The 16,040-nt window shown below is 44.0% G+C and overlaps 1 protein-coding gene across 5 annotated transcripts in view; it reads right to left on the reverse strand.

Annotated features, from left to right (window-relative positions):
• Positions 1-1,119: 1,119 nt before the first annotated feature.
• HIPK2 (homeodomain interacting protein kinase 2) overlaps positions 1,120-16,040 on the reverse strand; it is a 121,996-nt gene continuing 107,075 nt past the window's right edge. For all 5 annotated transcript variants that reach the window (XM_052667254.1, XM_052667258.1, XM_052667255.1 and 2 more), the window contains exons 12-15: positions 14,280-14,561; positions 4,758-5,005; positions 3,603-3,763; positions 1,120-1,872 (exon numbers count right to left, since the gene is read on the reverse strand). In XM_052667254.1, coding sequence (XP_052523214.1) covers positions 1,405-1,872; positions 3,603-3,763; positions 4,758-5,005; positions 14,280-14,561 — 1,159 coding nt within the window. In that variant the 3' untranslated portion in view covers positions 1,120-1,404. The remainder of the gene's footprint in view (positions 1,873-3,602; positions 3,764-4,757; positions 5,006-14,279; positions 14,562-16,040) is intronic.

A 16,040-nucleotide genomic window follows, 5' to 3' on the forward strand; every position in this document is an offset into this window, starting at 1 on the left:
CTGTCCCTTCCAGCCCATCCAGTGCTAGAGGAAACATCCTGATACACACGCTTCCAGCCCCAATGAGCCTCCCCAACACCATGCCAAGTGAGCTAAGATCAACGACGTGGGAAAAGAAAACACCACCACCAGAAGAAAATCAGCAATAACAACCCAAAAAGAAAAAGAGCTGAGATTAAATTCCGACTAGCCTCAGTCAGTTTCTAGGAGTACCAGTGGAAGTAAACCCTTAAACCGCATCTGTAGTTCGGTAAGGCACTACGAGGGAATGATGTAAAACTAAGACTGTGACAGCTGTAATGGCTGTGCCGAGGAACACACCACAGAGAGAAGGCAGCATCTGCACACACACACACGCACACACGTACATACATACCTGGACAATCACATTTCTTACATGCCTATGTTATATCACTTTTCTTTGTGCAATCACATTGAGGAATAATCTATTGGTATCGTTGAAGTTCAACACAAAAGAGTAAAAAGGGTGTATGACCTGTAGAGTGCTACATTCTACCGGGGGCAGCTAAAATGTCTCCTCCTATACTAAAACGGCTAGGGATTAAAAGGAAAACTTCCAAGTAAAACAAAATGAAACAAAACTGAAATCCAACATACATTATTAGAGGTCTCATTTAGGAACAGAATTTCTCAGGGATTTATCCAGTGTGTTTGAGGAAAGGGAAAAAAACAACCCCATTGCTTCTGATCTCGGCCAGCGCAGCGTGGCCTGTTTTGCCCACATATGTTTAAGCAAATCAGTGTTAGGTCAGAATTTAAGGGCACTGAGACAATATTTTCTCCTCCTCCCTCAGCCTCCTTTAGCCATTTTCTATTTCCAGAAGAACCCCAAAGCCTCATGCGTGCTTTGGGATACAGAGACCACAGCCAAAAATGGGGCAAAACCCTTTGAAATGCTGGATAAATCCCTAATCCATACACCTACTGGATTAAATGCTTGACGGATTTTATTTTAGGTGCTCTGGACAACAGATTTCTAAATGTAGCTCACTATTGGATGAAAATAACCTTTAAAAGTCTATTGGTGAAGTTCTTCAAAACACAGGACCCGCTGGAGGGTCCTTCTGCTTCTCTCTCTCTCTCTAGTTTGGTGCAGAATGGTTGGGTTTTTTTTGTTTTGTTTTTTTTTTTTCTGTTTTTTGTGGTTTTATATTTTTTCTGTTCTTTTTTTCCATTTTCTTTTTTTTTAATTTTTTTTTTAAATAAAAAGTGTAGAATTGGTTCTCCCCTTTCTTTCCTCTTTCTCTTTTCTTCCTGAAAGTCTCCTTCGTTCAAGTTTCCCACGAGCCTCCCATTGCATTGTTATTTGTCATGTTCTTCAGTACAAAAGCAGCCGCCTCACTCCCCCGTGGCGGGCGCGTCTCTCGCTCCTTATTCCAGTGTTTAGATGTAAGGGTACTGGTTGACCTTGGTGGGGCTCAGTGGGTATCCAGTGTAGACTGTGGAGGCTGGAGAAGCACTGATATAGGTCTGATGGGCAAACTGAGCCTGGTACTGACTCGGGTGGATGGTGGGCGAGGGCAGAACCCGCGGGCCCATGCTGACGGGGACTTGGTGGACGATGCTGGCGGGGTAGGTGGTGTGCTGCACGGCGTGCCGTGCAGACCCTTGGGAGGCCACCAGGTGTGCGACGGTGCCCGTGGAGCCCAGGGCGGCCGGGGTGGTGTATGTGTAGAGGTGGGGTTGGGTGGGCAGGTGAGCAGCGGCAGCCGCGGCCAAGTGAGGATGAACTGTACCGTGGCTGGGACTATTGTGCGGGAAAGAGTACGGGGCCTGAGCTATCGTTGGAGTGATGTAGGCTTGCTGTCTCCGGTGACTCCCTGTGCGATCAGTCGTGATGTGCTGCTGGGCCTGGATAAAGACAGCAATAGTGATAACTGGTTACAAGACAAGAGACGGCTCTTTACATCCTCAGTGGTGCTTGGGGGCCACCCTGTGAAACCGAGACGGCTTCGGGAAAGTCCCCGGATCTTTTCCTGACATCCTCAGCATCACCACAATCTTTCCTTGGGAACAGGTGATAGCAAAAAGTCCCTCCCAAGCCTAGCAAGACACTGTAGCCTTACATGTTCACCACAGTGGCCCCTAAAAGGAGAGCAGAATTCCCTGCTGTGAGACACGACCTGCTGACACAGCTCCCATGGAGACCCAGCCTCGGATGCTTGGGTTCTAGGAACACTTGCACATCTCCAATCAATCGAATGACACACAGCTTTTGTTACTGACCTCTCTGATGATGTAATACAGTGCATGGATATCTCAGGGGAATTAAATCACCTAGCTACGCCTGGAACAGGCAATTTATTTTCGTTCAGTTTGGGTCTTTAAGGTTATCATTTCCAGGATAAGTAAAGCAGCTACTCTATTTTTTAGAGATAAAACCCTCTGCTCGATCAGATCCTGCAGGTGCCTGGCACCCTCATCTAATCAGACATAATTAGTTTAGCACAAGCATCTTCTTGCAGTGGGACAGATACAAAGTACTTATTCAGAGATTTCTTCAGGTTTTTTTGTTTTTTGTTTTTTTTTTTGCATTGCACAACAATGCCACAGAATTCTACCAGTCATTTGTATTATGGTGTAGTGAGAATATTCAGTAACAAAAAGGTAGAAATTAGAGGGCAGGAAGAGCAGCACTCCATATTACTTCCTTCTAGTTTTCCAACTCTTTATCCTTTTAAGAGCTCCCTATACTGTCACTGTCATTTAAAATATGGCAGCCACTCCTCTCCTCTGCTCCTGGAAACAGCTTCTCACCCACTGCCTCCATTTTTACTTGCTTTTATTTCAAGCTAGTTCAAATTTCAACTAAACTTTGAGGGGAGGGGACATTTTTCTCCTACAAATTATTTTGTTTTAAACCAGTTCTGCTCTGGAAGCAAACAGGCACTGTCCTTTGAGCTCTCCAGACATTCTCCTCTGGAAACACTGATAACTGCTGTAACTTCCCTACTCAGCACCTCAATTCAGGGAATGGAGATGCTCCAGGTGCAGCCTGTGAAAGGGCATTTAATGAACCTCCTGGGGAATCCCCTGGGCATTTTGATCACAGACCATGAAACATCTTGAGAACTGTCTGATGCCAAGCAATGGGATTTTGTTCAGATCTCAGCCCAGATTTATCATGGAATGAATCAAACTCGTTACGCAACAAGAGGTCCTGTTTATGCTTAGAGGCTCAGTTTTGCCTTGTCACATCTGCTGGAGATTTTCCTTAGGAAATACTTTCCCAGTACTTACCTACAGCTATAGAGACTTCAGACTTTCCTACACGGCCCTGTTTCACCACCTTGTGTCTGAGCTAATGCATCTTCCAATCTTACACTACTACCACTCACATTCTTAGATCATCTGACTTCCAAACACACTTTAAGAACACTGCCAGCCCGTTCACAGCTGGGATCTGCACTGTCTCTACTGCCAGAGCTAGAGTATCAAGCTCTTCAACGTAGCTGAAATGAATCCATCAAACTCAACACGAGGCCCAACTATCATTAGGTTAGAAAAGGACAGCCCATACTGGAGGAGCAGTGGGTTGCAGCTGGGTGATGCACCACCAAAATCTATCTCAATTGACTTACCTGGCTTAGATTAAGAGGCTGCTGCTGCTGGAAATGTGCTCCTGGTCGCTGCTGCCTATAGGCAACGGCTCCAGACGAGCTCCCTGAAGAGTGACCGCTGGTGGAGGTCACGGTGCTGGAGGACTTGGACTTGTAGGAGGATGAGTGGTGACTGGTGGTGACTGTGCCAGGAAAGGAAACACATTTGTAGCTTATATCACATTCTTTAATTGCTCACCCTACCTTTTTCTCACTGAGTCTCCTCCAGAGTGGTTTTGAGGAGGAGACGTAAAACAGAAGCAGGATAAGAAAATGGTTTCTCTTAAGAGATACCTCAGCAGTGCTTCTTATACTCAAACCAGACTGTTATCCTAGAGGCAGACAAGCAGATCTGGACCCCAAACTGGCCCTGGAGAAGGCTTTAAAGATCCTTCAGAAGTGCAAGAAACTGTTCTGCCAGCAGAACTGTATGATGCAGGTACAAATCCCAAAGAGAGGAAGGAAAGTACACTGTGCACAGCATAAAAAAGCCCTGGCTTGACTGACCTCTTGGTGAGTAGGAAGGGAGGGAGAGCGAGCTAGTGGGGAGCTCACTCTCTGAGCCTTCATGTTCACCAGCAGTGCATCTAAAGAAAAGACTGTCAAGTAGCACAAAGCCAATTGCTTTGGGCCAAACTTCCACATGAGCCCCTTTTCAACACACTATACTATCTAATACAGCAGAGGCTCTGGATGAGCAAAACTCATCAGTCCATAGTGAAGATGCTGGGGAATTGTTCTTCCCAGAAACGTCAATAAGTTCAGATGAAAATGCACATGTGTTTTCTATCTCTTTTATGTTGTAAACCTATGGAAAGGCAGGGAAGCAAAGGTTCACACTTGCTTTTGGGAGCCTTTCCTGTCAAATGTTGAGCTAAAGACTGCACTCTGCTCTTGAGTTTGCACAGAAGTAACTAGGAGTAACACTTGCCCCTGTGACTCTTGTATGTACCAAGACACATAAGCAATGCAATACAGCTCCCAAGAACAGATGTATCACTTGAGAGCAAGGCAGGAGCACGGTTTCTTTGGAAAACAAAATAAACAAACAAAGAAAATGAAACCGAACAATGAGATTCTTCCAAGATAAATCATTTATTTCTTACTAATTCTCTTGACGGAAGAGGTGCAATTTACCTGGTGCCAGGCTATCACACTCTACCAACACCTCACTGGCTTGGGTTTTCAGTGGTGGCACGATGATCGTTCGGGGGTTCCCACTGCAGTGAGTCTCTGGAACCCCTTTGGTGTCGTACGTGTTCCCGTTATTCTGTCCTGCACGATGTTGCACGGCGTAAGGGCTGTTGTTGCTGGAGGAATCGGAGTAGGGGGAATCATGCACAGTGACACAGCTGATGACGTTCTTCCTTTGCTTGGACAAGGTGCTGAAACACAAGCATACAAATGGAAACAGTGAATGGGGAACTATCGACTTGGAAGCCACCGGAAGACTCTGCCCACGACAGTCAAGCTCTGCGAAGGCAAAGCACACCCTGCAGTCCTTCACCAGTTGGAGGCTGCTTATGCCCAATCCCAGGCTTCAAAACTCACTCATTACTATTCTAGGGAAGCCTTTGTGGAGGTCAAGGAGTGAGTAAGACATCGTGGATAGATCTTATATTCACTCTGCTTAGAATAGCACTGAATCAGACTGCCAGATTTATTTTTGGGCTGCTTTTTATATACGTGTGCAGTAGAGACCCAGCAGTTATACCATGCTTTGTTGCAAGTCTCACCACCCACACAAAAATGTGGTGGTTTCTCCCAGCCTTCCAGCAATGATTTAATAATAGATGCTAAGGATTTTCATTATTAAATCCCATGAATCTACAAAATACACTCTTTTCTATTTACTAATATATTGCAGTGGGCATATATTTTCAAGAAAAATTTGAAACTGAGGAATGAATGAAGAAAAAATGAGTAAAGTGTGTGTCGCCGTATAGAAGCTCTACGTTTTCTTTTTCCAAAAAAGCACTGGGTCTCCTGGCTCTCACATGGATTATCAAGGTCCTGCTGTAGCTAATCTATCTATGACATCAAAAAAGTGATTAAAAAGGAACATCAACACTTCCAAGATTAGTGCTAGAAGTTCATTATACGAGACTGCACGAGTACAACTGGGATTTGCTCTGCTATTGTGTCTAATTACTCCTGATGGTTTCTTCTTCCTGTTATGAGCTTGTTTAGGGAGAGAAAGGGAGAGTAAAAAAGAGGAGGGAGGAAGGGGGATAGCGAAGATTTGCTTAAATGGCTCACATCCTTGACAGTGCACAGACCTTGACTACAGAAAATAGCTGCTATGTTTCACTGATTGCATTATGTTGTTATGGCAACTGAAGTTTTTAAAATGATGAAAAGAAATGGATAGCACATAAAAAGCTAAGTAATTAGGCTTAATGGTGGAAACAGCCCCAACAGAAACAGAAATGCCATGGAGAAAAAGGAATCCAACTCTTAACTTTTTGAGTGCACACTCTACAAAGAGAGAAGTCCTTTTCCCCTCTGTTCTCTCACTCTGGCCAGTCCAGTCCAGGTCAGAGCTGATTAATCTGGTTTTAGTTTGTGATGGGACCAATTGTTCTCCAGTCACAGCATCGCATCTTACCCAGGGAAAGGCAGAGCATATACTGAATGCAGTTTCCTTTCCAGGACATTTTTTTTGCCTGAATTGATTTTCAGGCAGGATCAATGGTGGTGGGTCCCTCCAACTGTCCCAAAGCCTCTCCAGCAGCATTCACAAACCACAGCTCACCAGGACTTATAACCATCAGCTATCTTTTCCATTAAAGAATGCCTTGGAATGCCGCATTCACAAACCAGTTACCATCATACAAAGGTCTCCTGAGCTATCAGCACGGTCCTGCCATGGCTTGAAGTGGTCACAAAACCATGATGTTCTAGGCACTGTGAAGAATACCTCATGAGAAGCCTCAGCTATCCTAAGGCACTGACAAAACAGAGCAAGCAGAGAAAGAGGGGAAGCTGTTACACAAGAATCTGAAAGCTGAAAGCAATGCTTGCAGGACCTTTCAGATGACAGCGAATCTTGGTACCCTGGCATTCCTTAAGGAGCTGAGGAGCACTGGATTAGGAGTGAAAAGAACAACAAGCCATCTTAGATGGATAACTACTTTACGTAAAGAAAGATGTAGCAGTTTGGATACGGTGCTACAACAGAAGAATATTAAGCCAATAAAAATGACTAATATTGCATCAATATTCCTCTCTCCTTCAGTAGAAATGCCTGTAATCATGCATTTATGAGTATTCACATTGCTTGCCCTTTGCAGCTACCCTTGGCTGCCAGTTGGGAAGAGAAATATATTCTCCATCTCTGACAGTTATTACATTTTATAAAGAAAAATCAAGTCACTAAAGAGCTTTCTGACAACTGATAAGGTCTAGCTATTCTTTTACAGTCCCTTCCTTACAAAAGGGACTGAGCTACTGAACTGGAAATACTTGCTCTCAGCTGATACTTGACATGGAAAAGGCTGAGCTGCAGAACTGGGAAGGCATTTTTCTGTGAAATGTGTGATATTTATTATTTGAAAATGAGCATATTTTTCACTGACTTGACCGAAGTTTTGCCAAAGCAGGAGCCTATGAGGAATCTTATCCTTCAAAACATTATAGCTCTCTTTGGTTAAAAGATGAAAATCTTTGGTTAAACAGTGACCCCAAACCCAAACCTTTCAAGAGAAAGGGACCTTAGCAAGATATTAAGCTCATTTTATGGATGAAAACCTGAGAAGGACCTGAACTATGGTCCTGCCAGAACTTATGCAAGTGCTTAGCACAACTAATATGTGTCGTTCCACTGAAGTCAGCTGGACTATTCCCGGTAATGGAGCTAAAGCAGATGGGTAAATATTTGCAGGATTAGGGCCAAAGTGATTAGCCTTTTGATTCAGCAGGCTGCATCATTTCAAGTGCAAGAAGAGTTCTGCTGAAAGCAGTCGGGATTTTTTTTTCTTTAGGAAAGGAAGCAACTGCAGTTAATGTTAGAGAATGCAGAGAAGTCAGTCGGGACTATTCACACGCTTGGAGTTAGGCACCTGCTGTACCACAGCCTGCCTGAGAGATTAAGGGTGGGAATTTCAAAAGCATCAAAGGCCCAACTCATGCTGAAAATCAGTTGATTCACAGGCTTAAAGATACACATTAGGCTGAAACAGGGCTTTTGAAAATTCAGACCAGAAGAGCTAGCATTCCCCCTTCTCAAATCCTTGCTAACCGACAACTGCGCTCCTTTCAGCTCCCTCTGAAGACTCAGCTCCTCTCCCCACCTTGTAGAAATGCAGAAGTTATCCGTGTGGGGTCCAGCCTGATGTACTGCCTTCCCTGCTCACAAACTATCAGGGCTGAGAGATTATACCTGTTGACACAGCACTTGCCTACTCAGCAAGCTTACTGTATTCCTACAACTCAGCTACAGCTTTTGGGGATGTTTGTGCTTACACAGAAAAATACTATTAAAGTCTTGCCCCCTTCCTATTAAGCTCACTCCAGCACTAGTAATTGCTTTCCCTCCTGCAAGCACAGTAGCAGCAGCATACATGATTTAGTAGCACTGAGAGTCAGCGTGTGTTCCTGGTCAGCTTGTGTGCCTGCCTGCCTTGTGTGGGTAGGTGTATTTTAATTTTCCAGATGAGGGAGAGGGGGAAAGATTACCAAAGTGGCATCAAATCCATCTACACAGACTGAAAAGCCATAAGCTGTGAAGGCTTTTTAACCCTTAGTGGCAGGAATTGTGTCCTCCCTTCCAGCAGCTGGAAAAAGCATTGCTGTGTAAGCTTATTAGTTCACAAGTAACAGACTGTTCCCACTCAGTCCTGAAGGGCTTAAGCTCAAACTTGGACACAAAGCAACCCATGTTCACTGAATGTGCACAGATCCTCAACACAAAGCAGAAGCAACCCTCAGAGACAGGCTCTCTAGCATGTATCATGGATCCTTATTCCCCACAGTAAGGTAGGACTTCAAAGAAAAACCTGCAGGAGGAAAGAGAAGATAACATGCACACAGGTACAACAGGGCCAGAAATGACGTTGGGCATCCAAGATGCTGTTAATGGAAAGGTGCCAAAGGCAGATTCTGAGAATGACACGTGGGAGGAAATCAAGGAAAAGAAAATGCTGATTTAGGTGCTAAAGCTACATGGACACCATCTAAGTAATGAGGGACATGGACAACAGCAGCTGTTGCAAGTTAAGAGGAGATGATTTCTATTTGTTGAAGGTCAAGCTCAAAAGCATGGTGTGTGACAGCATAACATAAACAGGATCTTTTTCACTGAAAATCTGAAGTTCCACATTCAGTGTGTGGTTCACACATACAGTTGCAAGCCCTTCTGGGTGGGTGAAGCTATGGCAGCGGAGTCTTTTGGCTCTCAAAGTCACTAAGATGTCCTTCTTTTTTGGGGAAAGAAGGTGGCTGTCCCACATCTGTGCCACCGAATTGGTGTGCAAATACACCACAGTACGTTAGCTTCTCATCACACAAATTTTGTTCCAGTTCTCTGAAAACTTTAGAATATGAAACTTCGAGTTTGCTGCTCCAGAATAATCCATCAATTCTAAGATAGAGTCAGCCAACAAAAACTCACACCACCACCACAATCTCTCTCTTCACATTGAGATCTTATGCCATGCATAGCTCAGTGTTGAGAACATACCCCTCTCTGCGAAGTTCAACCTCTTTCCTGACCTGTTAATCTGCACTCACTTTCTTTGTGATGGTATGAAGTACTTATCAAGTACCACATTGAGGCCATTTTATTAGGGTAAATAGCTACATGCTGTAGCTATTTAAGTCAAATACACTGAATTGCTTAGCAGGTTGTGAAGGTCCTGCTGCTGATGGTTTGTTGAGAGTGCTACTATCTATCTCTGTTATTTTAGGTATTAGCTGCATGTTGGTGTGTCTTCTGGAGATGGAAGACAGCAATCTTTTCACCATATGATTGTGGTTAGTCAACGTATTGCTATGCAGAGTCAGTCCATTATCATGCACAGCATAACATAGCCACAATAGGCTAGATGTCAACAGTGAACTTTAAGTGGTATTTTGACCCTCACATACACATCAGCAAGTTGGCAAAAACACCTGGTTTGTGCCTGCCAGAAATTTCTGTGTGTAAGGGGAATGAATGCCCTCTGAAGTACGTTCCACCATCATTGCGATAATGGAAACAAGGCAAATAACAACTCACATCAGCTCCTGCTCAGTTATAAGACCCACACAGAAACTTTGTTGTATAGTTTATCACCTTAAGGAAAAAAAGAAACAATCCTGCAAGAATTCTGTGGCAGCGAAGATGGCCAATGAGGCTAATTGGTAGCTGACCAATTAGCTTCGGTCAGCTTTCTTGAGAAGGCTCCAGGGAAACCTCATTGTGACCTTCCAGAAGTAGAAGGAAGTGTATACAAGAGGGGGAACAACTGTTTACGTGGGTTGCTAATGACAGGACAAGGGGGAATGGTTTTAAACTGAGACAGGGGAGGTTTAGGTTAGATATTAGGAGGAAGTTTTTCACTCAGAGGGTGGTGATGTGCTGGCACAGGGTTGCCCAAAGAGGCTGTGGATGCCCCATCCCTGGAGGCACTCAGGGCCAGGCTGGATGTGGCTCTGGGCAGCCTGGTCTGCTGGTTTGTGACCCTGCACATAGCAGGGGGGTTGAAACTAGATGAGCATTGTGGTCCTTTTCAACCCAAGCCTTCTGTCATTCTATGATTCTGTGATTCCTGCCTGGGAAGACACTGATTACTGCGATGGAAAGCCAAGCTGAAGAGATGTTATTTAAAGTATCAGTGGCAGAGCAAACAGCAGAGAAGTGAGAGGCTCTCTTGTCTCTTTTGGGTATAACCTAGGTAAAAATAGCTTTATTCAGTCAAAATATTCCCTTTTCATTTTGACTATTTCAATTTTTTTTCCTATTTGCTTTCGGTTTGAAAAAAGAAGAAAATATATATCCAGGGAAACCAGCAAACAAAAGTCTTATTCTCAATTAGTTCATTCCCTGACACTTTGTTCCCCTTTAAAAAATAGTCAAAACTTTTTGCAATTCTGAAGCTCCCTAGATTTCACTGCGCTGGGGATATTACGAAAGGAAAAGAAACCACCAGAACAACAGGACAATGAAACCTATCAGTATATCCTGCAAAATGCCCTGGCTTTGACAAACTGATTTTTTAAACTAGGAACTTGACCCTGAAAATCCTTGACCATATCAATGAGGATGGGTCCTGTGGAATTGTACCCGAGGTCTCTCCTCTGTAATTTCTATCTGGGCACAGGGATGGGGCCCAGTAGATGGCCCTCTTTGACAAGGCTTCACTGAGCAGGTCCCCCAGAGCCCATCTTGCACCACCTCCTCTGCGCCTTCAAACAACAGAACCGCAACGTTTTCAGATGACTATTGATTTTAAGAAGATTACAACAAACTATACTCATCACCAGTGCAAAATACAGGTGAGCAAAGAACGAGTAAAATGCCGGCCTGCCTGCTCTGCCGCCTGGTATTGCCTAAACACTCTGTGTGAACATCTGCGTTTTTCATTAGGTAAAGGAAAATTCTGCCCATATCACACTGAATTCTTCACATTTTTCTTTTGACAATAAAAGAAGTTGCTTCTCCTGTACTAGAAAAGCTCTCTGGTATTACTCTGGTAACACAGAAAGGTTTTTCTGTCAGACTAAATCCAAACCGCTACAGTAGGATCATGTTTTATCAGCTTTACCCATCTTCTTTAAACTGAGACTTACAAACTCTCACATCACTGAATGATCTCCTACTTCTCACAGCCACAAGCAGCTTTAATCTCTCTTCACTGAGCAATCAGTAAAGCAAACATTTTAGACTTGTGGGTCAAAGAGAAATTCGTAACCCCACAGGAAATAAGAGAAGGAACTGCTGCAGCAAATTCAGGAGTGGATCCAACTTCAATGAAGTTACTGCAAAGATACCACTGCTATCAACAAGATGGGATCAGGCTGTTAACTCTGACTGATCAACCGCCATATTATTTCCCTACCCTAATCCAAGAAAGATAATATTGTTAGGCTGTCACTCAGACAATGTTTCAAGTTCTTCCTTGCTTTTCACCCCCATACCACAGCTATTGCCCAGCAGCATTACATTTGCATAAATACGAGTGAGACAACACATTCTTTGCACAGTTTCGTTTTGAACTCAGTTGCAGATCCTGAACACTTGGGTGCCTACTACCGTAAAGCACGTACCTCACTGTTACTCCCATTTTCTTGTAAACAACAACCATGTAAGAAAACTTAGAGGTGCTTTCCTAAATGATATGCTTTCAATGGAAAAAAGCAAACAAACTCATCTTTGGCAGGGCAAAGTTTGTTGGCATTAAGTGCTGACACAGCTTCCTTGATTGAAAGCGAGTGACTTTTACTGTGGCTGAGAATCTAGTCTTGGATCTACCCAGGTCAAAAGGCTCTGAGCAAGCTGATTACACTCTCTCTGAGACTTTTATCCAAAATTCTAATTCTGGACATGCTGTTTCTTGTATCTCTGGCCCAGTACTCCACTTGCTCTGCTTATATCCACACAGACAACCTTACCAACCCTGGAATTACCCACGTCCATGCAAAATGTCTCTACACTGCTTAGGAATTAAATCTAACTCGCTAGCTTTGGCCTCCCAAGAATGCTGTAGTCCTGGCACTCTGTATAGGTATGCCATATGGATACAAAAAGTAGCCAGGGATCTCATCCTAGGCAGGAACGTGTCCTGAATATGATTTAGTCATACGAAAGCCAGTTTGTTTATATAAGTCTGGCTCCCAGGAGCACTTTCCTAGACCCCCACCAGATCTTGGCCAAACATTTAAATACCCTACACTCCCAACGTGATTTCCAGACACTCTCCAGAACTTTGTTTTGCCTCTCTCCCTGGAGAGGTGCTGAGTGAAACAACTGATCAGATAGCAGCCAAGTTGAGGTGGACGAGACAGCTCTTCCTTCCACCTCACTCCAGGTTCAAGATGATACCCAGGTGGTAAATATAAATACTTGTCCATGGTCTCTCAAAGCCTGGGATCACAGCACCATGGTGTCGCAAACAGCTTCCCTAATTCTTGAGACAGATATCCGCCTTCTGCATGTGCCTACCTTCTCAACCTTAGTTTTCAGCAACTCTTATCTTGTCCTTCTTTTCTGTTAAGAGTCCTGGAAAAGGGGACTCCTTATTTAAGGGACTCCTTTATTTCTAGTCCTGATTTCCACTCTGAACTTTATCTAACCCCTTCCAAAAATATACTAATATACTTTCTTCTACCAAACCACAGATTTTTTTTTTTTAAGGTGAAAAACATGATGGCTGTCCTGTGATCATTTCCCCATGATAATCATTTCACTAACGGTGAGCTTAAATTTGAGATGCACTGAGCAATCTCTAGTGGAGTTCACTGGTAAGGGAAAGGGGATAGGAAAGCAGAAGTGGCTGATGACAGGCAGGCTGAAACTGTGGCTCTAGACACCTGAACTGAACAGCTCCTCTTTACAGATTTTTAGCTCCTTGAGGCCAAACGCATCTCATCTGTTCTGTGCACATCTGCAGTGTTCCACTTATCACTGCAGCGCAGAGATGTAGAGATGTAGAGATATAGATATCTATCTCCAGTGATTAAAGTAAAATCTGCCATGGAGCACGTTCTAAATAAGAAATAGTAATAACTCTCTCCTGGCAGTACTGGAGGGACAAGGTTAAAAAACTCTCAGCTCAGTTACCCGCATAAAGATGGTATGATTATTCAGCTGTTTGCACAGTTACTTCTCTACAACTTATAAAACAGAATGATATCCTCTGACTGGCATCAGATGGGGAATCTAGAGTGCCTGCATGTGATCAAAGGCTCTGAAAAGACACTCCTAGAAAATGCAGTTCTCTCTCATCCACAGTAGATGATCAGCAGTGGCAGCTGCCCTGTGCTGCACTGTTTATTTGGGTGAAATAATTCTCTGAGGAGCAAACTCTGTCACCACAGTCTTTATAGCCTCATCTATGCCTCTCTGCAGCCAGTCAAGAAGACATCAATTTCTGCCACTCCTATGACAATGTATCTGGGATGCTCTGGAAACACAATCAGAGCTGAGCAACCCTTGTACAAATGTACTTACTCTTTACTGAGCACTTAAAACACAAACCTTAACTGTTTTCATGTCCTTTTGATGGAAAATACGAGGTATGGAAGGCATCATTTAATGCTTTGCTTGGATTACTTAGAAAGAGAAAAGGCCGTTTCAAGCTACTTTCCTTCCAAACCTTTCTTACTGTCTTTGTTTTACATAGCTATGTGATTTAAAGGGCTCATTATCGTAGATCTTCCAAAAGCTCCTTTGAACAGTCCTTCAAAATAGAGTAAACTATTATTTCCTCTTAGAGATGAGGAACTATGGCACAGAGAGACTATGACACTTCTCCAAAATCCACAGCAAACGTACAGAGTGATGGGGAACATGAGCTAGGACTGCTAAGTCCTCTGCTGGAACCTCAGCTCCTCCATCACCTTTCCTCCCAAACTAAAGATGACCCGGGCGCCAAGACCCAACCATAACTGCTGGGACCCTACAGCACTCCTCTGCCTCTTTTTCTCACCCGCAGAGAGAAGAGCAGAGCTGCTGCTCACCTGGTGGGTGCATGCTTCTGCTCCTCCTCCTCATCGGTGTCGCTGCTGATAGTGATGACGCTCACTGCGGGGCTGGGGGTGTCGGGAATGATTATGGGTTGCCGCTGCCGCTCCCGTGTGGTGCTGGTGGCCATGTCACCCCAGCCGCAGGTGACGGCAGTGCTGCAGGCAGGGCTGTTGTGCACCATGGCACAGCGAGGAGGCGTGTTTTCCTTCACTCGTTTCGACCGCTGAGGCGAGCTGACGGACTGAGAGGACGAAACTTCGTAGGTGGATGCATTTCTGGAAATGGGAAAGGCTGTTACTTGGTTAAATCTCAGCTTGCTCAGTTGCCATGGCTTTTGACTCCCAGCCTCTCATTCCCCCACGCTGACTTATGGAGTCTGGGAAAACTGCAAAATCGGCACGGTCACCTTTCCAAAGGTCAGAGTGCCTCACGTGACTTATAATTGGCTGAAAAGTACTTCCTTTTAGTAAAAAAAAAACAACAACTCAATTTCATTTTCCACATACATTTCCAGATGAGAAATGCTGCCTCCCAGCAGTCCCTGGCTATGGTTTAGACTGGGAAGTAGAGGCCAGTCACACAGCCCAGACATACAAAACACAGGCAGGCATTGCATGGCCATCACACAAGGAGAAAGAACCCAAAGGACAATCCCTTTCTCCCGTACCTGGTGAACTGCATGCATACATCACAACCAGTTTGGTTTGTTGTTTTTTTTTTTCTGTCCAGAAAAAAGCTAAAGGTAAAATTAGAATTTATGGTGGAAAACAGCAATCACTTATCAGGAAAACTGCTTTACTTAGTTGAAAATTTAATTTGCCAATTAAGAATGTTTTCAATTAACATTTCCTGCCCCATGCTTCATCCTCTAGAAGTCCTGTATATCAGAGTACCTAGACAGGAAGGCATATACTCAGTTTCATGTCATTCCCATGTGAGGATGCAAATACAGCACCCATCAGTCAGAAAGAAAAGAACAATCTTTTTGCCATGTATTGAAAATAACGCCCAAGCCCTTGTTTTTTCCCCACCTTCCTACTTCATCTTCCCTGTCTGAAAGTTGTAAACAGACCGCTGGATTGGAGATCTCAGCACAGAAAACAGTGTGGCACAGGTTTGCAGATGTATTTACTGACTAAAGCCAATCTTGTTAATTTTGTTTATTTTTTAAAAAAATTGCATTTATTCTGCTTATTGCAGAGCATTTGCAGATGCAAAAAACACAAAGTTCTCGCTTTGTTCTACAGTGAGATGTGGGTTGCATTTTCAGTGTGGCCTAAAAGCTAACAAAAGGAATAGGTGGCATCTGTCAAAAGGAAGTCATTATGGACATATCACACTATACCAACTTACACAGGGTCTTTTGCATAACAAATGACTGCACAGTAGCATTTGCAGTGCTTTCTGAATATCAATGAGCAGCATGGAGTACCCTTCTTTCCAAAGGAGCACGTTCCTCATTTGGCTACAAAAGCATCACAATCAATGACAATGTACAGCCCTAGAAAGCAGTGGCTCTGCAAGTGTCCAATTCCTCCCCAGTACAGGCACCCTGCTCCTGCAGAGGGGTGAGAGAGGGGAAGCCCTGCACAGGCATGTTTATTGCAACAGGCACTCTCTTTTACTGGCTTGCTGGGGACAGAGCTGCCTCTGCTCTACATTGCGAATGGACTAAGACAGCTGGAGCTCACCCAAAGTAAATGCAACATTAGAGAGCAGATAAATGGGAAGGATTTAAATAGCGGCCTCTTAAC

The sequence above is a fragment of the Tympanuchus pallidicinctus genome, unplaced genomic scaffold (genome assembly GCF_026119805.1).
Source record: "Tympanuchus pallidicinctus isolate F22 unplaced genomic scaffold, pur_lepc_1.0 scaffold8, whole genome shotgun sequence".
Classification (NCBI taxonomy): Eukaryota; Metazoa; Chordata; class Aves; order Galliformes; family Phasianidae; genus Tympanuchus; species Tympanuchus pallidicinctus.